This window comes from Podarcis vaucheri (assembly GCF_965113315.1).
Source record: "Podarcis vaucheri genome assembly, chromosome: 1".
Classification (NCBI taxonomy): domain Eukaryota; kingdom Metazoa; phylum Chordata; class Lepidosauria; order Squamata; family Lacertidae; genus Podarcis; species Podarcis vaucheri.
The window spans coordinates 40,588,435-40,615,859 of record NC_138759.1 but is presented as its reverse complement, the minus strand read 5'-3'; the positions used below and the strand labels follow the sequence as shown (position 1 = coordinate 40,615,859).

The window sequence follows — 27,425 nt, the reverse complement described above, 5'->3', positions numbered from 1 at the left end:
ACCAGCAATGTTTCAATCCAATTCAAAAAGCAATATCAACCCCCCCTGAAAAAAATACATATAGCATAAACAGGACAAGCCCAACCCAATCTAAATGCTCAGCAGAATGTAAGAATGGTAAGTATAAAATGTGTAATAATAATAATAATAATAATAATAATAATAATAATAATAATAATTTATTACTTATACCCCACCCATCTGGCCGGGCCTCCCCAGCCACTCTGGGCAGCTTCCAATAAAATATTAAAATACAGTAATGCATCGAACATTAAAAGCTTCCATCTGAATGACTGCAGGTTCCACACTCAGGCAACCAAATAGTAGCTCTTAAGAAGGCATTTTTCCACAGTGCCAGTCCTCTAATCTGCACATTTCTGTCATCCTGCATTTCTTATCCAGTGCCCCCGTCCCCCGGACATCAAAGTTTGTGTTTCGGTTTTCTTCTTCCTGTCTGCACAACACATTGGTCCATAGTAGTTTATCATGCTCAGAATTGGGCTTCAAATGTTGGGTTGTTCAGGTTGCACAGTTCTCCAAATACAGTGGTATCTCTACTTACGGACGCGATCCGTTCCAGGGTGCCGTTCGTACCCCGAAAAGTCCATAAGTAGAGTGCTGCTTCTGCGTATGCATGTGCCGTAATAGAGCACTTCTGCGCATGCGCGAAGTGTGCAGAATGCTTCTGCATGTGCGCAAAACCCGGAAGCATACACTTCCGGGTTTGCCGCGTTCGCAACCCGAAAATCCGCAACATGAACCTAACGCAACTAGAGGTATGACTGTACTTTAAAACGATCCAAAGGCTTGCAGTCAGATTTATTCTGATGTAAATCCATTCATTAAAAATCATTTTACTGGATTTACTCCCCAATAAAAATGGAGTGTCTTGCAGGCAATACAAACCATATTAGCATCACATGGAAGACATAGCAGCTGTATTTTGGATACTTTTGTATTTTGGTGGTGAAGGACATAGGAGGGAATTAAGTGTGATGTCACAAATTCACCAAAATGCATACAGGCCATTTTTCTCTGCAGCTCCTTTGGAGAAGAGGCATTTGGGGAGATCTCTCCTAGGCAAGCTAATTCCAGGCTATTCACCTCCTCTCACTTGGCTACAAAAACTATAGCAGGACGTATATGTCACACACCTACAATTACAATCAAAGCACACAGTTATCTATGGACTAGTCCAGGGGTCTGCAACCTTTAAGACAAAAAGAGCCACTTGGACCCGTTTCCGAAGGAAAAAAAACTGGGAGCCGCAAAACTCGTCATTATAAAAATAACTTTTTTGTCACTTTTTTATTATTTCTTTGTTTGACCCCTCAGAATTACTCCTCCTCATAGAAATAAACGTTAAATTAACAAGTTACCTTTTTGTGTGTGTGTGTTCTTCACTCCCCTTCAAAACAGTGAACAGCGTACATGCCCCCTTTCAATGCAGTGACCAGCGTACATGCCCCTTACAATGTAGTGGGCGGGCGGGAAGGTGACGTCGGGACGGTGCGTGACTAACGCACGCACCGCCCCCATGCGACGTCACAGCCAGTACAGCGCCCGCCACAGTGGGGAGTGTCGGGGCACACAATGCGCCTCCTCCCCTCGCTAGTATCCACCCCGGAGCCGCGGCAAAGGTGTAAAAGAGCCACATGCGGCTGCAGAGCCGCGGGTTGCAGACCCCTGGGCTTGTCTAAACTGCAGGGGGTTTGAAATGACCCTTAGTGTAGAAGTAAGCGGATTACAGCTGTAAAGATTAGGTTAAAAGAAAAGAAAGGATTACAATTAGATTAAATTAAGGGTGAGGATTTGCTGAACTAAATATTTGAAATTGGAATACAGAAAGGGGAGGTATGAGGAGGTCGGTGAAGTAAGGTTTAAGAGAATAAGGACTTGAAATTATACTTGTTTGTTTTTGTATGTGTTTGTTTGTATTTTATAATTTGTGAAAACTTAATAAATATCTTTTTTTTTTAAAAAAAGAAATGACCCTTAGTGATCCTGTCCAACTCCATGATTCTAAGTACGGCTTCAAATCTAGCTGTCTTCCTCTGACAACCAGAAGTGCCTAAAACTTTTATACTTTTGTACACATTAGATACAGTGGTAACTCGGTTTTCTAACGTTTCCGTTGACGAACGTTTCGGAACTTGAACATCGTAAACCTAGAAGTACATGCCTCTGTTTTTGAACACACCTCAGAAGTCGAACATGCCACGCTGAGTGCAAGATCCTGAGGCCTAGCTGTCGGCTATTGAGTTTCAGTTTTTGAACGTTTCGGAACTCGAACCGTCTTCCAGAACAGATTACGTTCGAAAACCTGAGGTACCACTGTACTTGTTTTCTCCCCTGCCTGGCAATTTCCTATTGCATAAAGTAGCAGGGAGCCTAACTAGAGCTAGAGCTATTAAAACTGTGCTATGAGTAATATATATATATATATATATATATATATATATATATATGCAGGTTTTGGTGTCTTCGGGTGTCTTCCCGTGTAAGAGTCGGGGTGTCTGGGCGACGTTTCGACGAGGTCTCACTCGTCATCTTCAGGCTGGTGCTTTCGGCTTCTTGTTACTGGAACAGAGCAGAATCTGGTGTTTGAGTTCCTATAAATACTGTTGAGGGGTGTGGTGTATAGCCTCCAACGTTCTGGGCAGAGAGGAAGTTCCTAGATTAGTGTGCCTTTTCTTCTTTTGTTCATTAATTACTTGAGGGATATCTTGAGTGATTTCATGAGTGATATTCTGAATACCACTGGGTGGGTCATTAAGTGTAGATTAGTTGCTAAAGCTTTCGTGTCTTGACCTCTTGAGCTTGTGAAGAGTTTTTCTGAGAAGATGGCTGTGCTGCATTTAGTTGTGTTCTGGCTTGGCTTCGTGTATAGGGGCGAGCTGTAATTTTGTGCCTTGTGCCAGCCAGATCTGTGTAGGGATTGCAGGGGGGTGCAGCATCCGGAGGTGCCACTATAGTTTGGCTACTGGATGGAGTCTGTAATATGTCTGTGGAGAGGGTCTGGGTTTGGGTCTGGTGTGGTTGATTGGTGACGGCGTTCTGTGTGCCTCTGGTTCTGGTGTCGGTTTTTGTGGGGAGGGCTAATTTCCAGATGTCAGGCAGGCGGGACGTGTCGTCACGCTTGTTCATGTTGTGAGGGTGTTTCTCTATCTCGATGGCTTCCATGATTATTCTCTTGTGGTGATGTTCCATGTTAAAGAGCAATTTGGAATCTGCAAAATTAATTTCGTGTCCTGTTTCTTTCATGTGTTGGAAAAGAGAGGAAGTTTTTTCTTCTTTTTTGACGGCATTCTTGTGTTCTGCGATACGTGCATTTATTCGTCTGTTTGTTTGTCCAATGTATGTGGCTGGGCAGACTTTGCAGGGTATTTCATAGACCCCTTGGTTTTCCAGCTGGATTTTGTCTTTTGGGTTTAATTAATTTTGCAGATTCCAAATTGCTCTTTAACATGGAACATCACCACAAGAGAATAATCATGGAAGCCATCGAGATAGAGAAACACCCTCACAACATGAACAAGCGTGACGACACGTCCCGCCTGCCAGACATCTGGAAATTAGCCCTCCCCACAAAAACCGACACCAGAACCAGAGGCACACAGAACGCCGTCACCAATCAACCACACCAGACCCAAACCCAGACCCTCTCCACAGACATATTACAGACTCCATCCAGTAGCCAAACTATAGTGGCACCTCCGGATGCTGCACCCCCCTGCAATCCCTACACAGATCTGGCTGGCACAAGGCACAAAATCACAGCTCGCCCCTATACACGAAGCCAAGCCAGAGCACAACTAAATGCAGCACAGCCATCTTCTCAGAAAAACTCTTCACAAGCTCAAGAGGTCAAGACACGAAAGCTTTAGCAACTAATCTACACTTAATGACCCACCCAGTGGTATTCAGAATATCACTCATGAAATCACTCAAGATATCCCTCAAGCAATTAAGGAACAAAAGAAGAAAAGGCACACTAATCTAGGAACTTCCTCTCTGCCCAGAACGTTGGAGGCTATACACCACACCCCTCAACAGTATTTATAGAAACTCAAACACCAGATTCTGCTCTGTTCCAGTAACAAGAAGCCGAAAGCACCAGCCTGAAGATGACGAGTGAGACCTCGTCGAAACGTCGCCCAGACACCCCGACTCTTACACGGGAAGACACCCGAAGACACCAAAACCTGCATATATATATATATATATATATATATATATATATATATATATATATATATATATATATATATTATACCTGCATATATATATATATATATATATATATATATATATGCAGGTTTTGGTGTCTTCGGGTGTCTTCCCGTGTAAGAGTCGGGGTGTCTGTGCGACGTTTCGACGAGGTCTCACTCGTCATCTTCAGGCTGGTGCTTTCGGCTTCTTGTTACTGGAACAGAGCAGAGTCTGGTGTTTGAGTTCCTATAAATACTGTTGAGGGGTGTGGTGTATAGCCTCCAACGTTCTGGGCAGAGAGGAAGTTCCTAGATTAGTGTGCCTTTTCTACTTTTGTTCCTTAATTACTTGAGGGATATCTTGGGTGATTTCATGAGTGATATTCTGAATACCACTGGGTGGGTCATTAAGTGTAGATTAGTTGCTAAAGATTTCGTGTCTTGACCTCTTGAGCTTGTGAAGAGTTTTTCTGAGAAGATGGCTGTGCTGCATTTAGTTGTGCTCTGGCTTGGCTTCGTGTATAGGGGCGAGCTGTGGTTTTGTGCCTTGTGCCAGCCAGATCTGTGTAGGGATTGCAGGGGGGTGCAGCATCCGGAGGTGCCACTATAGTTTGGCTACTGGATGGAGTCTGTAATATGTCTGTGGAGAGGGTCTGGTCTCTGCCCAGAACGTTGGAGGCTATACACCACACCCCTCAACAGTATTTATAGAAACTCAAACACCAGATTCTGCTCTGTTCCAGTAACAAGAAGCCGAAAGCACCAGCCTGAAGATGACGAGTGAGACCTCGTCGAAACGTCGCACAGACACCCCGACTCTTACACGGGAAGACACCCGAAGACACCAAAACCTGCATTCCTATACCCGTGAAAATCTACGAAAGCAAATATATATATATATATATATATGGGGTTACGTAATGGGTGTTAGGTGCTTAATTAGTGTTTATGTTGAAAGACTGTGTATCAGACTTTTGAGAACATAATCAAGATCCATGTGTACTGAAATGTGTGGACCTACTTCTGAGCACCAGCAATAAGCATGTGAAGAGTTAACCTAGGTAAATGTCCTAAGTGTGTACAAGTCTTTAATCCTAGTCAAAGTGTTGATGAAGTCAGATGAACTCCTTTGCTAGGTGATGCCAGAGGATGGGGATTAACCACTAGTATTTCAAATGAACTGACCATTTGAATGCAAATGAATACCAGGTACCATGAGATGGTACCAGGAAGATTTTATGTGCCTGAAACACCAAGATGGGCAGTAGAGCAAAAAGGATGCTGGTAATGCTGCTCTAAGGACAAGCTGGCGCGTTTTGGGGTGCTCCTGCTGTGTGCCCCTCCAATGAAGACTAAAGGCAGTATATGTGTGTAAAATAAAGCATACACCATTAAAGTAGTAGCCTCCATTGTGCCTACTTTCTCCAAAGGAACACAGACCCTGGGTAAAGGTAAAGGGACCCCTGACCATTAGGTCCAGTCGTGGCCGACTCTGGGGTTGTGGCGCTCATCTCGCTTTATTGGCCGAGGGAGCCGGCGTACAGCTTCCGGGTCATGTGGCCAGCATGACTATGCCGCTTTTGGTGAACCAGAGCAGCGCACAGAAACGCCGTTTACCTTCCCGCCAGAGCGGTACCTATATATCTACTTGCACTTTAACGTGCTTTCGAACTGCTAGGTTGGCTTGGAATTCCCCTGGACTCTTGCTACTGCTTGGAATAGAGTAGGGCAGAGGGTGTGTGTTTGTGTGTGCTGTTGCCCCCCCCTCCACAAATGTTATTGAAAAGCATTGAAATTACCCTGTAATGTCGTCTTTATGGGGCCATTTCCTAAAAAAAACCAAAACCCAACAACTTTGCCTGCCCAACCCCAAAAATTTCCTGGCTACGCCCATGAGGCTTGCTCCCAACCTTTCTAACAGTATGTTTAGGTTTGGGCTATAGACCTCCAACACTTGCTCACCTAATGATTTACTAAAAGAAAAGGGGGGATTTTGGCGTTCAAGCCTGGCTGTAACGTAGAAGTTCCCTTCATTTCATAATCTACACACTGACTGGCTCTGGCTGCTCCACGACAGAAATGCACCCGGCACATGCTCAGAGGCACTCTTTTTATTCCTTCCCACGCTCTGGGTCTAAAACCTGGCATGCAAATCCCAGAGCGGAGCGTGCCACAGTCTAAGGACTGCCGTGCGAGAACTGGCAAAAGCGCTTCTAAATCACGCAGCACCTAGGCAGCAATCGCACACGTGCGCTCAGCCTTGCCCTCACTACAAACCGCCTCAGTGCCAGCTCATAGCTGTCCGACGCTGTGCCTGAAATTTAGCCACCCCACTACCCGTCCGCTCATATGACGGCAGGGCTGGCTCTTGCAGTTTGTCGCCTGCGGACCGACTTCATGCTGCCAAAAGGACGGAGGGAATGCCTCATCACGGCTGCGAAAGGTGATTGTTTTGTTCAGGCATCTCGGGGACAGACCCAGGCGGGAGGGACTTCCCGGGGAAGGAAGGAAGCATCAGACAGCAGCAGCAGCAGCCGGGCAGCAACGTGGGTTGGAAGAGGCAGTGTGTGTGTGTTGGTGTGTTTGCGCCTAGTTGGTGGCTTGCATTCTTAACCCCGGGAGCTCTTCGCATGCACTTAAATCCAGCCCAGGGTGTTGTGCAACATGAAAGTAGTGGCTTTAATCAGGTAAAAAAGAAGTGTGTGTGTGTTTGTGTAAGGGCTGCCCCCACAATGGACTAATATTTGCACTGCAAGGTTTCTGCATAAGGGAGAAGTGCTGGAGCCCCATATAGCGCGGGGGTGGCTGGCGGAGTGAAGTAAGGGGGCAAGCAAAGATCAACCTCCTCGGATCAGTTTTCCCTCCTGCCACCACCTTTCTGTTTGTAATCAGCAATTTCCTTTCTACCCCCTCTCAGTCCGTCTGACCTCACGCTTCCTGCTTTGCTTTGCTCTCTCCGGAGTCGACTGGCCGATTTAAAACCGTGCAGCATTTGCGGGTCATCTCTGCAGCATATGCCCCTTGGGGTTTTGTTTTTTGCTTCCCCTTTCAGCCCTGTGCATAGTGGGGGCAAGGACAGCTTTTTCTATGCCTGTGTGGTTTAATATAGAAGGTGCTGAGATTTTCTTATAGCTATCTGTTTGATCTTGCACAATGTCCTAAGAACAATAAGAAGAGCTTGCAGGATCAGGTCATTTGGCCCCTCCAGTCCAGCTCACAGTGGCCACCCAGATGTCCACCTCATCCCTTGCTTCTCTGTGGATAGGGTTGGGAAGTCGTGGGTTAAGTTTGTGCTATGTCCTACACAATATCTCTAAAGCACATTTGAAACACATTTTTTCCCTCAAAAAATCCTGGGCACTGTAGTTTACCACTCACAAGAGTTACTATTCCTAACAACCCTTAAAAAGTTACAGTGTCCAGAATACTTTGAAGGAAGTAACGTGTTTTGAATGTGTTTTAAGGGTATAGTGTGAACAAAGCGTGGCAACATTTACAAAGGGAAAGAGATGGAGCTGGCCTTGGAAACGCTTATTTTTGCAGGGATTTGTTCTCAAACTTGAAGCAACTGAGCTATTTCTAAATGTTTTGGGTGTTTTATGCCTTCCTGAACCTTGAAAACCTCAGGGAATGTGCTTGCTCAGCTCACAAGTTTGTAGTGCTTTGCCCTCCTGCCAAGTTACCACAGACCTGGGGACTACTTATCACAAACAGACACACACACTCATGTACATTTTCTCCCTGACTCATGTCCACCATACTGTCTGTACACCTTAATCACCAGCTTGAGGTAAATGGGCCTGCGGGTGACCGCCATTTCATTCATCTGTTAGTGAAGGTGGCTATCAACGCTTTGCAGAATTTTGCACTTTGGCTGATTAGTGGTTTATCATCAATAAAGTGCACAAAAGTTCCTGCTCTAGCTGCTGTCCTGCAGTCTCATAGGATGCATATACAGTGGTGCCTCGCAAGACGAAATTAATCCGTTCCGCGAGTCTCTTCGTCTAGCGGTTTTTTTGTCTTGCGAAGCAACCCTATTAGCGGCTTAGCGCTATTAGCGGTTTAGCGGCTGTTAAAGGCTTAGCGGCTATTAAAGGCTTAGCGGATTAGCGGCTAAAAGGCTATTAGCGGCTTAGAAAAAGGGGGGGGGAGCGGAAAAAAAATCGGAACACTCGCAAGACGTTTTCGTCTTGCAAAGCAAGCCCATAGGGAAAATCGACTTGCGAAGCAGCTCAAAAACGGAAAACCCTTTCGTCTAGCGGGTTTTCCGTCTTGCTAGGCATTCGTCTTGCAGGGCACCACTGTATGTCTGCTTCCTTCAGTTTGAGAAGTAAGCTAAAGTGTTGGGAGTTTTGCATGTGTAAACACATTAAAAGGCCAAGGGGAGCAGTTGCCCATTGTCAGCTTACTCAGGCATTTGAAGGCCAGGAGTCCCAAGGAGGGCCTTGTTACATAGTTTGATTTGCTTGAAGGGTTTTCATGTACAAACCACCTGCGTTTCATATTAGGTAGTAATTTTCTTCTGCAACTTGACTCCTCCCTCTTGCGGAATTTCTCTGGGGGTACATTGATGCCATGTTTCATACAAATGAACAAACCCTTGAAATGGGACCTAAGGACAGATTGACACCTTCAGTAAATAGTGGCGATTTAGGGCTTTTGTGGGAAAGTGGGTTTGTCTTTTGTATTTATTGATAAAGTGGGTTGCTTGTGTGTAATTGAGAAGGTTTCCAGCAGGAAAATACAGTGGTATCTCGGGTTACATACGCTTCAGGTTACAGACTCTGCTAACCCAGAAGCAGTACCTCGGGTTAAGAACTTTGCTTCAGGACGAGAACAGAAACCGTGTTCCGGTGGCGTGGCGGCAACGGGAGGCCCCATTAGCTAAAGTGGTGCTTCTGGTTAAGAACAGTTTCAGGTATTGAACGGACCTCCGGAACGAATTAAGTTCTTAACCCGAGGTACCACTGTATCGGGATGTCAAAAATGAACCCTGCTGCTTCTAACCCAAAGCCATCTCTGGCTGTGGGTGGCACAAGCAGATATACCAGAGTAGCATGCTGGTAATGCTCTGACCAGGGACTGGGTAGTAGTGGTTGATATGGTTGACTGAAGGAAGCCATCTTAGCAGCAACATGTAGCCCAGCTCAGGTACCCAGGGAGATGGTAGAACAAAATCTGTGACTTTTAAAAAAAATATACATTATTTCTGCAGTATATGCACTTAGATCAGGGGTAGTCAACCTTTTTATACCTACCGCCCACTAATGCATCTTTCTTGATGGTAAAATTTCCTTACCTCCCACCAGTGCTCAATGGAAGGAGGATTCAGCTTGTACCATGGAACCCCCTACCGGCCCACCTAGAATCCTGAAATGCCCACTAGTGGGCGTTAGGGACCAGGTTGACAACCCCTGACTTAGACAGTAAATCTACAATCCTGTGAACTGCTGTTTGTGTTAATAACCTGCTCTTGAATTCAGTGGGACCAATCCTATACTTACTTGCTTAGGTGTAAATCCATTCAACTCAATGGGACATACTTCTGAATAGACATGTACAGGACTGTGCTTTAAGTATATTTGTGTAGTTTTCTTTTTGGGGGGGTTTGCACTTTAGATGTGCTTACTTTTCTTTAAAGAGCACAGTCCTATTAATGCTGTGAGAAGTAATAGCAAATGGAGCATCTTTTCTTAAAGCCAGGGAAATTACCTGTAAAGAATCAAGCATTTGTGCATCACAAGTACTTTGGTATTTAGTAGCTTTCATTCCATCTAATGTCCTTAGCAGCTAAATTGTCTCTGATGGCAGCCTTGCACCCACACAACGTTGTTTTGCATTTGAGATTCACCCTATGTGAAGTCACTGAAAACGGGGGTTTAAGTGCTTTTAAAGCTTGTTGCTTTGCTTGCAGTAAATTATCTTATGCTCAAGGTTTGTTTTTAATAACTTCACTCAAGCAGAATGGCACAACGCTGGCTCATTTTTGTATAAAGCTCAAGTCTGCAAAATCTGAGACATTTTATTCTTCATACCAATCTTACTCTTTTTAATGCACATTTTTCACACTAGCAATTACAGACCCAATTGGGCATTGAGTCAGAGAAATGTAAAATGCATATTTGTGCACAGAGGCAAGCTTGTGACCTGGCTGCAGAGTATATATTTTTTTAAAGGATCTATATAGGTTTAGCCCAGATAATTATCATTATAAGCCCAAGAGTCCCTATGTTGAAAACACTGGTTGGGATCCAAAGTTCTGTGATGCTCTTCTGTGCAATTGGAACTTTGATCTCCCCATTTATTCTGTGTGGAAATCATTGGGCACAGGGAGCCTTGTGTGAAGTTAAAGAAATGAGCCCTCCCTTACATGTGTAGAACACTACCTGGATATCAAGTTTGTATTCAGCAAGTGATAGGTTGGAGTGCAAATACTTAAAATCCAAATTATATACGTGCTACTTTTAACTTTCTTAAAGATTTCTGAAAATGGTCTTTTTTAAAAACAACAACAACCCAGTAGACATTTTCTCATTTGTATATGTTATCATTTTGAAATGACTGTTGAAATCATTACAGAGCTGTTTTTATACAACTGATTCTTTTTATTCCAGTGGTGGGAAAGACAGCTGTTACAATATGATGCACTGTGTTGCTGCTGGACACCAGATTGTTGCCTTAGCCAATCTTAGACCTGCTGAAAACAAAGGTGAGAATTTCACATTCCCTCAAACTCTACCACCCTACTCACTGTGCTGGAGGATTAGTGTTGAATCTCTACCGGTAGATCTCTGAGTCATTTGCACTAGATCAGCAATGATTTCTAGCAAATAATGATTTTGCTGCAGACCTAAATTATTCTGAGCTTGGCATACCCAGGAGTTGCATTTTTTTGTGGAAGGACTATCAGCTCTGTTCAGTTCTGATACACAAAATGAACTTCTGGGCTTGCAATTCTCTAATTCTAAAGCCTTCTTCAGGAATTCTTCAAAGTTATAATGCACAAAAAAGGGAGTGGGGATGAGGGGCCTAGCTCTGTCCCTTGTTGCCATTCTGGGTTGTCTTCCATGAGTTGGAGGCTGGGAGTATCTCTTGACTTCTTTTAAGACAGGTTTGCTGTAGTCTTATTTTATTCTATTACTGGATAATGGGTTATTTTATGGAGTTGTCATTTGCAGCTTTTTAGGGCTTGGGCTTTTTAAAGAATTGCATGGATTAGACCTAACAACACAAAGTAGAAGCTGATTGCTCTGTGTATGCATATAGATTTGATGTACTTTACTGTACTTTACTATTTATGTCGCAACATTTATCTACCATTTGACGGTAATAAAACATCAAAAGTGATTTATAACATTTCAAAGCTGCTATGTGAGAGATACAGATGATTGTTTACAAAGCCAGTTTTGTTTTGTGTTGTTATTAGATGGTTGTTTCTGCCCCTGTGACATTATCACTTTTATTTCCTGTTGGGATAGTGGTGGAAATACATAGGTAGCAACCCACAAAACATGAAACTGCTGTTCCTATGGTGACTTGGGGGGGCAAAACACTTGTTGGAAAGTTGCACAAAGCTGGAGAATAAAGTAATTCCCGTCCATGTACAAAAGTGGCCAGGTTGATTCATTATTATAATGTTTTAAATAGTCATGGCTCCCCCCCAAAGAATTCTGGGAACTGTAGTTTTTTTAGTGTGATGAGAATTTTAGCTCATGAGGGAAACAGGGGTCTCCTAACAGCTCTCAGCACCCTTTACAAACTATAGTTTCCAGGATTCTTTGGGGCAAGACTTGACTGATAGAAATAGTATGATACTGCTTTAAATGTATAGTGCAGATGGGTTCTATTTGAAACAAAACTGGGGGCAGGCTCTTCTTCCTTATTAGTACATATTGTAAATATTAGCTAATACAGCTTTACTTTTGTCTGTCTTCCAGAAGGGACTGATGAGCTGGACAGCTACATGTATCAAACGGTGGGGCACCATGCAATAGAGTTATATGCAGAAGCCATGGGCTTGCCACTTTATCGCCGCACTATTAAGGGCACCAGTGTGGAAACTGGCAAAGTATATACCAGATGTGAAGGTGATGAGGTTGAAGATCTTTATAAACTTCTGAAACATGTTAAGGTAGGTTGTGTGAGAATTCTTCTTCTTAAAGCTAAAAAAAAAAAATGTTCAATATAGTTAGACTGTAGGCCCGAGGCCTGTAGTCACCATTCCTGTAGTCCTCTCTATATATTTTGCTCTACATGCTGTTTCCTATAGAGAATAAACTTAGATGAAATGGGTCTTAATTTATAGCTTATTCTGCACTTTATTGTTGTTTCCTGACTTCAGGCTAAAGACCCCATTATAGTAGTAAAACTGATTTATGCTAAGAAGTACAAAAGAGAAACATAAGAAGAATTGTATGCTCCTTGTGATTCAATGTCTTCCAGGTTTTACACTGCTGATATATTATGTTTTGTTGCTTCCAATTTCTTAGGTTTCGTATCTTTTGTTTCTGTGCTCAACTGTAGGGAACACGTCTTCTCCGGGAATAAGCCAATGAATTTTAAAGCAAAATCAAAGAGGAAGGAATTTATTATTTATATTGTGTTCCTTACTCGGAGCCTTACATAGTACTTTTTCAACTGCAGTTTTGTTATTGGTGATATTCTGAATTATTAGTGGCATTTTCACCTAGGTTTTTTTTAAGTAGCAAGTGTAAATAGAATATATTGGCCTTGTTTGAATGTTACGATAAGGTAAAGGTAAAGGGTACTTTGACCATTAGGTCCAGTCGTGACAGACTCTGGGGTTTCGGCACTCATCTCGCTTTATTGGCTGAGGGAGCCAGCGTATAGCTTCTGGGTCATGTGGCCAGCATGACTAAGCCGCTTCTGGCGAACCAGAGCAGCGCACGGAAACGCCGTTTACCTTCCCGCCGGAGTAGTACCTATTTATCTACTTGCACTTTGACGTACTTTCGAACTGCTAGGTTGGCAGGAGCAGGGATCAAACAACGGGTGCTCACCCCGTCATGGGGATTCGAACCACCGACCTTCTGATCGGCAAGTCCTAGGCTCTGTCCCTCGAATGTTACGATAGCCATGGTCTATTGTTACAGGAGTGAGCGACATCAAACCTTGGGCTCATGCACTCCCTACTCCGGTGCCATGAAAAGGAGCTAGGAAGCTGTTGCTTCCATTCTAGACTCTACTAGCTGAAATGAAATGCTAATGCAGGGATGAGGAACACGTAACCCAGCTCCTACCATCCCCAACCATCATGGCCAGTGGCAATGGACAATGGGAACTGTAGTCACACAACATCTGGAAAGCCACACCTTTGTTTTAATGCCCAAACGGTGGTTAGCCTTAAGTTACTATGGTTGGTTGGGGCAAGTTAGCTTCCTGTCAGTCTTTATAAAACTCGGCAAGTTTTTATAAAACTGGCTTTTTTCAACTAACCAGCAAAGCTCCTAGAAAAATGGGGTTTCCTACTAACCTAATGGAGAGAGCATGTCTCTGAGCAGATAACTTGGCACCTTCCAATCTCTGCATGGGGAAGCTATGCTGACATGTGAAACAAAAATAAAATTATTTTCTGTCTTAGAGTTTTGTTTTTAGCTCTACTGTGATTTGAGTTAAGATAATTACACTGTGATCTGGATAAAAGGGGTTTATTTTAGAAGGTCCTGTTGTGTTATGTTTGTAGTGCTATGTTGTGAGTTTTCTGTGGTGCTGGATCTGAAGGCAGCCCTGTTTAGGGAAGTTTTTAATGACTGATGTTTTAATGTATTTTTAATCTTTTGTTGGAAGCCTCCCAGAGTGGTTGGGGAAGCCCAGCCAGATGGGCAGGTAGAAACAATAATATGTGGTATGTCCCACAGAGGAACTTATGGTCTTCAATTAAAAACATCCTGAAGGTCCCAGGCCACAGAGAGGTTAGGCTGGCCTCAACTAGAGCCAGGGCTTCCAATCTGGTGGAACGCTCTGTCAGAAGAGACTAGGGCCCTGTGGGACTTGACATCTTTCCGCAGGGCCTGCAAGACAGAGCTGTTCCACCTGGCCTTTGGTCAGGGCGCAGCCTGACTCCCTCCTTTGGCAATCTGCACAGAATTTTTGCTTAATGGTTGCCATCAATTTGATTTTAATTAATTTTTATAATGAAATGTTTTTAGAATGTTGCATTATTTTATTGTTGTTAGCCGCCCTGAGCCCAGCTTCAGCTGGGGAGGGCGGGATATAAATAAATTATTATTATTATTATTATTATTATTATTATTATTATTATTATTAGTGGTGTAAAGTTCTGCCTCCTGAGACTTTTGAGGCCACAGTCATTACTGCACTGGTGGTGGTACAGCAGAGGATGAATTCCAAGCAGGATGCTGCTTGTTGTTGCTCTGTAAGATAAATTCTACTACTTTGTAGAAAATCTTCTATTGGTCAGAATAATAGCAATCCTTGTGTTTCTAAACTTGGATTTCCTTTGCAGGACAATAGCTTGTTTGAGCTCCATTCAGCTAAGAAAAATCAGTGATGGGTCTCAGCAGAATATTTTTAGTGTGCCCACAAGTTCAAGGAAATACAGTGTATTATAAGGATTTCTGCTTGCACAATGGGACTTTCCTCTCCCTCCTATGCGTACCCTGTGTCTTCCCCGAATCTTCTCCAGAGGATTGGGGGAATCCCTAGAAGAACAGACTTTCTAAGGGGAAGTGTGGGGAATAGAGGGGGGAAACATTCTGTAGTGCAGGCTGGAATCCTTGCGCTGATGGAATGTTCCCTTAGCCCTAGGTTGGATTCCACAGATCCTAGTTGAACTGTAAAATAATTGGTTCCAATAGGGGCCTGAAAAAGAAATTTGAATTGCTTCTTAGTGTGAAAGGGAAAAGCTTGCAGTGGTTCTGAGGAAGTGGCTTTCAAACTGCTTTTGGTAGCCCTGGACTTTATTAGGGTTCTTCAGTAAGGAGATCAGTAAGAAGACTGCTTGGCCATCAGTACCAGTCTTCCTCTGCAATGTACATGTGTAGGACAGGGTTGTATGTATCCTTGGGTGAACTTTCAGGTCGCTTGGGAGCAAAGGTGAGGTCTAGTAGGCCTGTACAATGTTCCATCTGAATCAACAGAAGTTTCATGGCAGAATATCAATGGGGAAAGGGTTCATTGAATAAGCATGTTTTAAAAATTACTGTCCTTAGAGTAGGACATAATTTCAAACTCTTCTCCAGGAGGATCAAGTTCTGTGTGACCAGTAACTCAGAAATCTTTGCAGTAATCCAATAGACTAGTGGTTCCCAAACATTTTAACTCCATGGACCACTTGAAAATTGCTGAGGATCGTGGAGGACCACCTAACAAAAAATTCTGCCCATTGTAGCAGTTCTACTGTGCAGTGCTAGATGCAATTTTTAATTGTCTTTTTATTGCTTCTTTCATTTCTTATATTTTGTATTTTATTGTATGGTAGGATCGCAACTTGTGTGCATTTGACACATTCAATCACAGTGCTATGTGCCAGGTGGCCTGGTAGCTGATATCACACAGATTAAAGCCATACAAGGCAGACAGCTTAAAAGCTCTTTCTGTGGCAGGCTGGGCTACAGGAGACTCTCTCATAGTCTCTGGAGGCCTTCATGAGATCTCAGAAGGTAAGATTGATAGTGCAGGAGCAGTTCCAGGGGGTTGTTTTGACTATACAGTCATACCTCGGGTTACAGACGCTTCAGGTTACGTGATTTCGGGTTGCGCACCTCACCAAACCCGGAAGTACTGGAACTGGTTACTTCCAGGTTTCGGCGCTTGCACATGTGCAGAAGCGCTAAATCACGCTTTGTGCATGTGCAGAAGCACCGAATCGTGACCCGTGTGTGCACACACGCCGCGCTGTGGGTTGTGAACGCTGTGGTTTTTGGACGTGCTTCCTGCACGGATCATGTTCGCAATCCAAGCGTCCACTGTATGTGATTTTGGCTGTACATGCCAGAATGCAATGACAGGAGCGAGCCAGTGGTAAAATCACACTGAGCAAGTTGGGGTAGCAAAAACAGGATCAGCACAGGAATGTCAGGCCTAATAAGCAAAGCAATTCATCTCTGGCAGGTCTTGCCCCAATGAAGCAGTTGCTGAAACCAAAGGTCCCTACCTCCCCACAGCTGCCTTAGTCCCTGCCTCTCTAGGGTTTCCCCCAAGCAATCTGAGCCTCACCTTCTTGAAGATAACTTCCCCTTTGCCCTGCTCATACCTTTCCTGGTTCTGGGAGACCAGGTGGGAGGGGAAATTGTCGCAGCAGGAGGGGGAGACACCTGTGCCTTTTCACCAGCCAAACTCATTTCTGCCTCTTGGCCTTCCTCCTCTCCTTCAACTTATGCCTCTGGTTCTTCTCTCAGCCACAGACTCCCCCCTCCCTAAGCCCTGTTACCTCTCTAGCTTCCAACACCTCCTCTCAGTCTTCTCCCTCTGACCACTCATCATCGTCCCACCACCAATTCCCTGGCTCTGACCTAGAATCATAGAATTGGAAGAGACCACAAGGGCCATCGAGTCCAACCCTCTGCCAAGCAGGAAACACCATCAGAGCACTCCTGACATATGGTTGTCAAGCCTCTGCTTAAAGACCTCCAAAGAAGGAGACTCCACCACACTTCTTAGCAGCAAATTCCACTGTCGAACAGCTCTTACTGTCAGGAAGTTCTTCCTAATGTTTAGGTGGAATCTTCTTTCTTGTAGTTGGTATCCATTGCTCCGTGTCCGCTTCTCTGGAGCAGCAGAAAACAACCTTTCTCCCTCCTCTATATGACATCCTTTTATATATTTGAACATGGCTATCATATCACCCCTTAACCTCCTCCCTTGGGGGGACCTTCTTCCCTTGGAGGTTTCCCAGCTGGTTCCTCCCACCGTTCCTCTGTGTCCAATCACACCATGACACATAGCCCCCCCCAACAAGACACGATCATACTAATTTAGAATTTTAATGCTATAGTATTCAAATTATAATACAATATAAGCTGCAATAGAAATACGGTTAAAATTCAGTATGGTTATTTAATGTGATGCATGTACCGTCTTTGATCTTCAACCACAAATCCACAGATACACAATGAAGCACCTGACTGAAGCTCATAGACTTCAGTATGAGAACCCCTGACATTGACTTAACATGACAAGGTCCATCAGTGTTATTTTTAAGAGTTAGGCCTTGAGCGTCTGCCATAGTGCATCTCCACCTCCTTTTTCTTCTCCCTTGTGGCCAGAAAGAGTCTTCTGGCTAGTCTAACTTTCCACTTAGTGTTGGTGTACAAATCAGGAATCCTGGTTTAAAAACAGATGTTGATTGATAAACCAGTCAGACTCAAACCTGGCATGTTTAGCCATTGTTTGATTTAAGCCAGGCTCTCTGCTTTGTCTTCTTCTTTGGTGATCACTCTTAGCTGAGTAAGATTGTCTTCATGAACATGGTCTTAACAGTGAGTCAGTAAGTCAATTCTGGATCCACACGTGGGGGACATAAGTTTCCGGGCAGGAGTTGATCATGGTGAGGGTTTGCCAAGCGTGCCTTCCTCTTAGCACACTTTTCCTTTTGTCCTGAGTTTGAGCATCGTCAACATCCAATACACCTTTGGTAAAGGCTGTTCTTCAATTGGAGCGCTTGCAGGCCAGTGTTTCCCAGTTGTCTGTATACTACAATTTTTAAGATTTGCCTCTTGAGTCTTTAAGCCTCCTTTGTTGACCACTCTCATTACACTTTCCATTACGCTTACCATTTTTAAGTTCAGAATAGAGTAGTTGCTTTGGAAGATAATCAGTCATCTGAACAACATGACCAGTCCAACGAAGTTGATGTTGAAGAATCATTGCTTCGACGCTGGTGATCTCTGTTTCTTCTAGTACACTGGCATTAGTTCGCCTGTCTTCCCAAGTGATGCGTACAATTTTTTGGAGACATGGTTGATGGAATCTTTCAAGGAGTTGGAGATGGTGTTTATAAGTGGTCCCTGTTTTACATGCGTACAGTAATGTTGATAGTACAATGGCTTTGTAGACAAGCATTTTGGTTTCCCTGCAAATGTCCCGGTCCCGCACTTCAGTTGGGAAAAAGCTGCACTTGCAGAGCTCAGGCGATGCTGGATTCTGGCATCAATGTCAGCCCTTGTGGAAAGATAACAGCCCAGGTAGGAGAAGTGATTGACACTTTCCAATGTTACACCATTGAGTTGGATTTGTGGCGCTGCAGAGGGGTTGTTTTGTGCTTGTTGGTGCAGCACTTTGGTTTTTTGGATGTTGAGCAATAGGCCAGGCTTTTCATAAGCTTCTGCAAAGATATTTAGGATGGTTTTGAGGTCATCCTCTGAGTGTGCACACACTATGTTGTCATCAGCAAACTGAAGCTCTATGATGGAAGTTGCAGAGAACCTTAGCAAAGGTAAGGTTCTCTGCTTTGTATTTAAGGCTGAGTCAAGTGTTTTTGAAAGAGAAGGTTAAAACAGGAATGGGATGAGGAAGCACATGAGTCTAACACATCTCTTGCCCTTGTGGATGCCTCTGTACGTAGTGCTCAAGCATTAGAGCTGCGCTGAAGCACAGCTAATATTTCATTGCCTGACCAGTTTGGCTCTCGTTGGCAAGATTCTGCTTCTACTGGTGGAAAACTTTTATATCTCTCTTTTTTTTTGTTTACTCTGCTTGTTTGTGTTGAGGCACCTGTCTCTCTGCAGTGCTAGTGTAGCACCACAATTGTGGAAATACACAGCAACCATAGTTCTTGGTATATTCATTTTAACTTCCTCAATGCACAGCACATCTTAGGATCAAGTTGTAAGAAGTGTAAAAGAGAACGTGTTATTGATAGATTTAATTAAATGATTAGTGACAGGACAAAGTTTCTTTTTCATTTTTCTCCAGACAGCATGGACTGAATACTTTGCTATTATCTTGAGAATAACAGTCAGTTATGACATAAATTAATGCTAATGTTATATCTTGACAACTTCTGCTTTGGAAGTTTGTGCAAGATATTTATAACTATGGTTGAAAGAGATGTTATCAAGTTGTCTTGGACTAAATAAGTGAGGTTGTTGGGTTTTTTTTGCTCTGAACAGATATTAATTTCACTTCAAGAAAATTTCAAGATATAAATATATGGAATCAATTGCATTAATGATAGACATTCCATAACTGTGCTTTTACAGCTGAATTCATTTGAAACAGTTCTAAAATTGTACTTGAAATCTTGCATATGCCAATAAATAATTGGGTAATTTATAGGAAAAAAAGAATGTAGGAGTTATTCATGTTAGGTTTTTTATTCACATGGGAAAAGGATGAAGCCCCTGATCCAGTTCTTGCTGTGGATAACTATTTGCATGCACTAATTAGCGTCAGAGGATGAAGATATATGCACCCCAGTGTACCTCAGAAGATACCTATGTGTTAATCTCCCATTTCTGGTTTGGGGCATGGGTATTTTTGTTAGCTGTAATACATTTTTGAGTGTTTATCACAAAAGGGCAATGTAATATACTGGAATCAAATTAAATCTTTTGAAGGCATACACAAGGACACACTGAATGTTGTTTAACCTCTCTGAGATACAATCCCTCTTTAATTTTGGTGATTGTACATCTATATTCTGTTTATTTTGTTGAAATAGTAATAATTTTTAAAGAATTATTAAAAGAAAAGAGGGGTGTAAAGTTTTTAGAAGTAACTTTATTTTGACATCCCTTTGAAAACAAAATCAGTTACTGAAGTAGGGCTCTTTCGGACATCATCCTTATGGCTGGCTAAACCATGGCTTAGCTGGCAAGGAACGAAAGTGTACTGGTTCTGGTTAGCTTAAACTATAGTCTCCTGTTATGGAGTTGCTCAGGGTTTGAAACTGTAATTGATACATCGGGCTAATGCTTTTTCCAGTAGCCAAACATCTATAATATTAGAAAAGATGGTTTATTTCCATGAAATAATGCTTTGATATAATGCAGACTAGTTCTTTTTTGAGTTGTACAGCACTTACTGAACTGTACATAGTAATTGGAGCTAGTGAAGAGAATATGTTTTAATGGGTGTGCTTCTGAATAAGACATCTTACAATTTGAATATTTTGTGTACTGGAAAATATTCTCCCAAAGTACTGCTATTTATTTAAAATGCCTTCCAGTAAAACTGCCACGTTAGCATACAATCCGAATTGGGGCAGTCATTGTAGTGCCCTCCATATGTTGGATTATAGCGCCCATCATCTCTGACCATTTGCCATACTGCATGGGGCCGATGGGAGCTGGGAGTCCAGCAATATCTGGAGAGCATCATGTTGGCAGTCCTTGGGGTAAATCAACAGTTAAGAGTAGAAGCTCTAAAAAGGCAACCAGTAAAAACCAGTAAATCCACCCAAACACCACTGAAACCTGTTATAAAACATGCAGGGGAAATCTTTTAAATGTCTTTGCCCTTTCCTGAATAGATACAGGCAAGAACATTTGACAGCCAGTAGATTCTCTGGGGAGGGCACCATGATTGAAAAGGTCCACTAACTGCCAATTACGGTAGTTTGTAGGCCTAATTCAAAATGCTGGCTTTGACTTACAAAGCCTTAAACAGCCCAAGACCACAATACCACAAGGACTGCCTTGTTCTCGTTTTGCATTGTGATATGTGGTATACAAATTTTACACACAAACGCACACATATTGGCATCACCATGGTGTGCGTAAATATTGGTCCTGGACATAGTCTAGGGCAGGGATGGCCTTTTGGACGTTGTTGGACTCCAACTCCTATCAGCTTCTGTCTGTGGCAAAAGCTTAAAGGTAAAGGTAAAGGTACCCCTGCCCGAACGGGCCAGTCTTGACAGACTCTGGGGTTTGTGCGCCCATCTCACTCAAGAGGCCGGGGGCCAGCGCTGTCCGGAGACACTTCCGGGTCACGTGGCCAGCGTGACAAAGCTGCATCTGGCGAGCCAGCGCAGCACACGGAATGCCGTTTACCTTCCCGCTGGTAAGCGGTACCTATTTATCTACTTGCACCCGGGGGTGCTTTCGAACTGCTAGGTTGGCAGGCGCTGGGACCGAGCAGCGGGAGCGCACCCCGCCGCGGGGATTCGAACTGCCGACCTTTCGATCGGCAAGCCCTAGGCGCTGAGGCTTTAACCCACAGCGCCACCCGCGTCCCATGTGGCAAAAGCTTATGTGAGTTTAAAAGAATATGCATTTTTGTGATTTCTGTGTTTTCAATGTTTTTCTTCCCCTCTTGCAAATATGCATCATTATAATTGTCAGTACTGTATTAATAGGTAAGCAATTTGCTTCTGGGTGCTGCTATGTAAGATAAGGTTAATTGTTAGCGTTACCAAGATATCCATTATGATCTGTTGGTATTGCTGGTTCTCTTCAGGCATCCCATAGAAGTGAAGGAGAATAGAGGGAACAAGTGTGTTAGCTCTGTGTCACCTGCCTCTGTTTCCTTTTCCGTCACTTTCCCACCCAGAGTTCTAAAATACAGTGGTACCTCAGGTTACATACGCTTCAGGTTACATACGCTTCAGGTTACAGACTCTGCTAACCCAGAAATAGTGCTTCTGGTTAAGAACTTTGCTTCTGGATGAGAAAAGAAATCGTGCTTCAGTGATGCAGCGGCAGCAGGAGGCCCCATTAGCTAAAGTGGTGCTTCAGGTTAAGAACAGTTTCAGGTTAAGAACGGACCTCCGGAACAGACCCCCCCCACCCATGGCAAACAGTGTCCTTCCACAAGTTGGAAGGTGGTGGCACTAAGTGTTTATTTCCCCCTAAATGGAACACCTGAAGAGTGTTTTTCTTCTTATCTGACTGATGAATAATGACACGGTCACATAATTTTGTTCTGCTTCTTAAATTGAGCAAGAATGGGGACTTCCATTTTGCACCAGCCCGGATAGTGAATCTTTTAAAGCAGTGCCTTCTGTCATTCACCCCAAGGGCTTAAAACAGGTCCAGGCTTTCTAAATAATTATTTAAGTTCGGCTTGTGCTGTGAACTATAGGGAGTCATACATGTGGAATTCCCAAATGCATGACTGGCTGGGGGTGGAGGAGAACGAAGGTTCATATTTATAGACCCTTCTGCCAATATGGTACCCTACAGATATTGCAGGACTGATCACTGGCAATGCTGGATGGGCTGGTGAGAGCTGTAGTCCCAACAACATCTGGACGACAGCATTTTGGTTATTTTGGTTATTTCAGCTCTAATGAGTGTGTGTAGGAGAAAACCCTGCAATTTATTATTTTGTTCCATTCAGTGTATGTCTTCTGCAAATACTCTGCACAAATACCCCCTGCCTTTTTGCCTGTTTATACGTTATCTGTCAGAGAAACCAGGACATAACCAACACGTGCATTAGGTATTAAACTTTTAATGTGTTTTCTCAACCTATAAAACCGTTTATACAACTCACGACTTGTCATATAGGTATGGAAAAAATACACCTGGTGTTGCCAATAGAACACTTTCTCCTTTCAGCTGTCATTACTCTAATAGACGTCTACCACGGTAATACTGAATAATGAGTTTTAAATTTTTGAAAGATTTATTTGAATCCCTTTATAGGTTTTTTTTAAAAAACTTCTAACTTTTTCCATACTTGCAGCATTCTTTTGAGTTCAGTGAGAGTGCCATGTGTGGAGACACTGCAGGGCTAATACCTTAAAGGGAAAAGAGAATACTCTTTTTGAGGCATTGCTAAGAGGGCCTTAAATGCTAGTCAGGACTTTGCTAAAACTGCTGGTGTTGCAGAGGTGGATGAAAAGCTGGACTTTGGGGTCTAAAGCTCTCTGGCTCATGGGAGGAACATTTGGAAAGCTGAACGTGTCTTTTCCTGCGTTACATTTTACTTGCAATTAGTATCTATCCCTAATAACTTAGTTATTTGGGAGAGTCTATGTTTGTGGTCCCCCATGGTTCAGATGCATGCCTGAACCAATCTTCTGGAATGCCAAAATTCAGGTGCTTGACAAAGCCTTCCCTATTTCAGTAGGCATTTTAAGCTGGTTTCTCTCTCTCTCTCTGAGGAATTTAAATTTTTATTACTCTCAGCATATTTAATTTTTTTATGCACACTGCTTAGAAATTCTGAATAGCAAGATGTGTACAAATACCTGGAATGAATAAATTGTTTTGATTTTTTTATGAATTCATTGTTAGCCACTTTTGAGTAGAAAAGTGGGATGTACTTATTTTTATAAAAACCTTTCAGCCATTTGAGAATTATTGTCTCCTTTTTTTCCTTTCATGAATATCGGATGATCATATGACTGTTCATATAAAAAGCGTTAAGGGGGAAATATTCATACTAGGACATCTTCCCAGTTGGTCATGATTTCATCCATATGTTGCAAAGGAATGCACATTTTACAGGAAAATGTGAAACCCGATAGGGGGAAAGGGAAAAGTTCTGCATCCTATCCTTGTTGCTGAATTTGACGTAGGCGCATGCATACCAAGGGCTAAAAAATAAGTAAAAATCTAGTATGGTTTACATATGGATGAAAGTTTTGGGCTTTTTTTTTTTTTAAAGAAGCTTTGGCTTCGCTGGAGTTGTAGTAAATCATTTACTGTGTCTCCACATTCAAGATTGGGGTACATGGTAAGGGCATTCTGTAAAGGCCTTTTTTAATTGTTCTCTATAGCAGCTATTACCCCATGGTAAGTGTTTTGCTGATTTTTCTATAGTCGATTTGGAGATGACTCTCCCACAATCTTAGGTAGGGTCCCACCCTGATATTCAGGGAGGTGGTGGGCGCTGATGATTGCAGGGGGAGAAGAGCGATGGGAAGATCAATTGCTCTATCATGTTTTCCATTCATGCGATGTTGGATACAGCCCATTATATGGTTAAAAATAACAACCAGCCCGATAATTTGTAAGTCAGACCTTGCTGTAATTTATAGACCAAAACTGATTTGTGTTATGAATACGCATAACCTTCTCTCTCTCTCTTTCTAAATACTGCACCCATGATTTTTGTTTCGTTTGCTTTTGCAGAGAAACCTGACCTTTTAAATGCAAGTGGCTCAATCCTAATTGACAGCACCGTGTATACAATTTTGCCAGTTCAACTTTTTGTCATCAGAGTTTAGAAAGCGGAGTCATCTTGGAGAAAATCAAATATATTTACTGATAGCACGACAGGCTCTAGGATCCTCGGCAACTTCGATGTCTTGCCGCCCTGAGTGTTAAAACTGTTCAGGTGGCGTAATGCTCTTTGTTTCTGCTTTTCACCTTGAAGGTTCACAGCTGGCAACACTGTTCTTAAAAACTATACATTGCATAGGCAAAAATAGACAGCTCTATTTGTCCCCAAGGATCTTGCAACCAGAAAAGGAGGAAGCAACAGAAGGAGGGAAGGGACAAATGAAGCCAGTGCAGTTGCGTGTCCTTAAAAGCTGGTTGCTTCTGGGGGTGATGCTAAGGTAGGGGTCAGCAAACGTTTTCAGCAGGGGGCCGGTCCACTGTCCCTCAGACCTTGTGGGGGGCCGGACTATATTTTGAAAAAATATATAAACAAATTCCTATGCCCCACAAATAACCCAGAGATGCATTTTAAATAAAAGGACACATTCTACTCATGTAAAAACACGCTGATTCCCGGACCGTCCGCAGGCCGGATTTTGAAGGCAATTGGGCCAGATCCGGCCCCTGGGCCTTAGTTTGCCTACCCGGATAAGCCAAAGGCCATGCAGAAAAGGTGGCTTCTGGGGAGGGTTTAGAAGAGGTGACCTTTGCTGATGGAATGCTTTCCCAAGTTAAAAGGGTTTATCATCAAACAGTTTCCAAAACACGATTAAGTCTCGCAAGTATACTGACTTAGAAAGTAGGTTGCGTTGAAAGCCATGCAAGATACTTGCAGATGAACACGGTGAGGATTGTGCTGGGAACAGCGCTTCTAGAAGACGACTTTCCCCTAAGATAGTCCTTGAGCTCCTTAGTGCCGGTAATTCCCTATGTTTTAACATAAAATTCCAGTGGGTGATTTCTAGGGCGGGACCTATAGGTGGTTTCTTACCATGAGAAATATGCAGCACTATGTAAACAGCATTTTTAGTGAATCTGTCCCTGTTTGGGTGCCTTTTCATTCCCCCCAGCCCTGCTCTGTTAATATTGAATAAGCAGAGACAGCAAAGCCTGGGGGTCTTTTATATACGGTCAGACTTAAACCTCTGATTGCAGGGTCCCCCCCCCCCAATTTCCCATTTCCAGGGCACTGCTAGTGTGACCTTGGCTGCTGAATTTGGTGCTCTGGATCTGCGAGATTCTCACATGTATTCGGAAACGGGCAACCAGGCATTGTTTACAGGACGCCAAATGAACTGTGCGCTCACAGCACATTGATAAACACACATTTCCTCCTTTTATCAGGGAGATTGCACAATGTGAAGTATGAGTTTCCAGTTGTACTCATTCCTTTCAAACCTTTTCCTGTTTAAGAATTGGGCTTTATTAATTGGATGCTGATCTCTCTCTCTCTCTCTCTCTCTCTCTCTCTCTCTCTCCACCCCCCTCCTCACCCGCCCCACTGTTTCTTTTAAAGTCTGCTTATCAGTCCAAGGCTTACCTAGTGCAGGTCTGGCAAGGCTTCAGAAAGAAACTTTCCATTTATTCATAAAGAGGAGGCTCATCCTTCTAAATGCAAAGTGAACACTAATTAACAGTAATGATTGCTAATCACTTTGCTTTTATATTCCTTTAGGAGCACTGCCATTATCCCTTAAGTGAAATGCTTGTATATGAATAAACAGTGCTGCATTTCAGTCTAGCAGCAGCTTTGTTCACAATCAGGACCTTAGTAAATTAGTCAGTTTTGTAATGTTGCCTTGCTACATGGGCAATAACAGATTTCGTTAAATACCCTTTGGAAACGACTTCGGAAATTGGGAATTATCTTACCCCCTTTTTTGCCACATGTACAATTAATAGGAAAATCAATTAAATACTTCAGATCTATTTTGCAAAAGTTATCAAAGCGTTTCTTTGTTGGGTATAGCCAGAATTCGGCTTTTTGTGACACATGCATGCCTGGACCTATACAACTTCAGTAAGATAAGAATTTTAGCAAGCAATTTTAAATAAGGCAGATGAGCAGTGTTTATAGATGATGATCATGATGATGGTGTGTGTGTGTATGTGAAAATGTGTCTGTATAAAAACAACTTTGAAATCTGCTTTTTGTTTCAAACAAAAATGATACATTTCTTTTTGGGATTGAACTCTACATAGTCAACAGAGTTGCATATTCTGTATGATGGCATTAATAATCAGCAGCAATATATTTGAATGAAAAAGTGTGTGTGTGTATGTATTATTTAGTCATCTCACACTGCTGCATTGCAAAGCACAGGAATACATGCTTCAGTCCCATTGAAATAAATGGGATGTAAGTGTTTGTGATGATGTACTGAATTCCAGGTGAGGGGTAGTGGCTTTCTATGGGTATAGAACTGGCATCCTGTTTCCTAATAAGTACACTAAAGCTGCTGCTATTTCGTGCACATGTCAAAGAAAAAATGATTTTACATTGGCATCTTTCAAACATGACTATTTCAAAAAATGAAATCTCTGCGCTACATTGATCAGCAAAATAGATAATAATAATTATTAAAATAAGAAAATGATTACCCCTCACGTCATCATGTAATGTTTTAATGTTTTTGTTGCAATTATTGCATTGTTAGCTTGCTTTATATTTGATGTGACCCACGCAGGAATCACTTGTTTGATGAAGGGCAGGTTGAAAATGAAGGAAATGTTGGGTGTGATGTTTTGTAAAATATTGTATATTTTCATTGATGTCTTTAGCACTGTTTTTAAATGTGAGCTTTATATTTTTACATTCCTTAGTAGAAGTGCCCAACCTGCACTTTTCTTTATGGTTGAAAAATAGAATTGGCCTTAAAAAACACACCCAATATATAGTTATAATGTACTTATTCCTAATGATAGAAATGCGTAACTGCTCATGCTGGTTCTTCATACTGATAGTAACTCAGGTTGCAGTAACCTGGTGCTTTTTTTGTTGTTGCAAAGAATAAGGAAGTGCTATGATTAGTTACCTTTTCTCACTGGGCAAACTACAAAGGAAAATGCCATATGTACGTACTGCGGTAGCTTTTTCAGTCTGACAGTCTGTTATGTGAAGTTTCTTCTTCTCCTCCAACCCCCCCCCCCACCTCAAGTCCAGTTGTCTTTCAGAAAC

The 27,425-nt window shown here is 42.7% G+C and overlaps 1 protein-coding gene across 1 annotated transcript in view; it reads left to right on the top strand.

The window, feature by feature from the left end:
* Window positions 1-6,713: 6,713 nt before the first annotated feature.
* The window catches only part of DPH6 (diphthamine biosynthesis 6), a 245,867-nt gene continuing 225,155 nt past the window's right edge, over window positions 6,714-27,425 (top strand). The window contains exons 1-3 of the mRNA XM_082241429.1: window positions 6,714-6,898; window positions 10,826-10,920; window positions 12,149-12,342. Coding sequence (XP_082097555.1) covers window positions 6,876-6,898; window positions 10,826-10,920; window positions 12,149-12,342 — 312 coding nt within the window. The 5' untranslated portion in view covers window positions 6,714-6,875. The remainder of the gene's footprint in view (window positions 6,899-10,825; window positions 10,921-12,148; window positions 12,343-27,425) is intronic.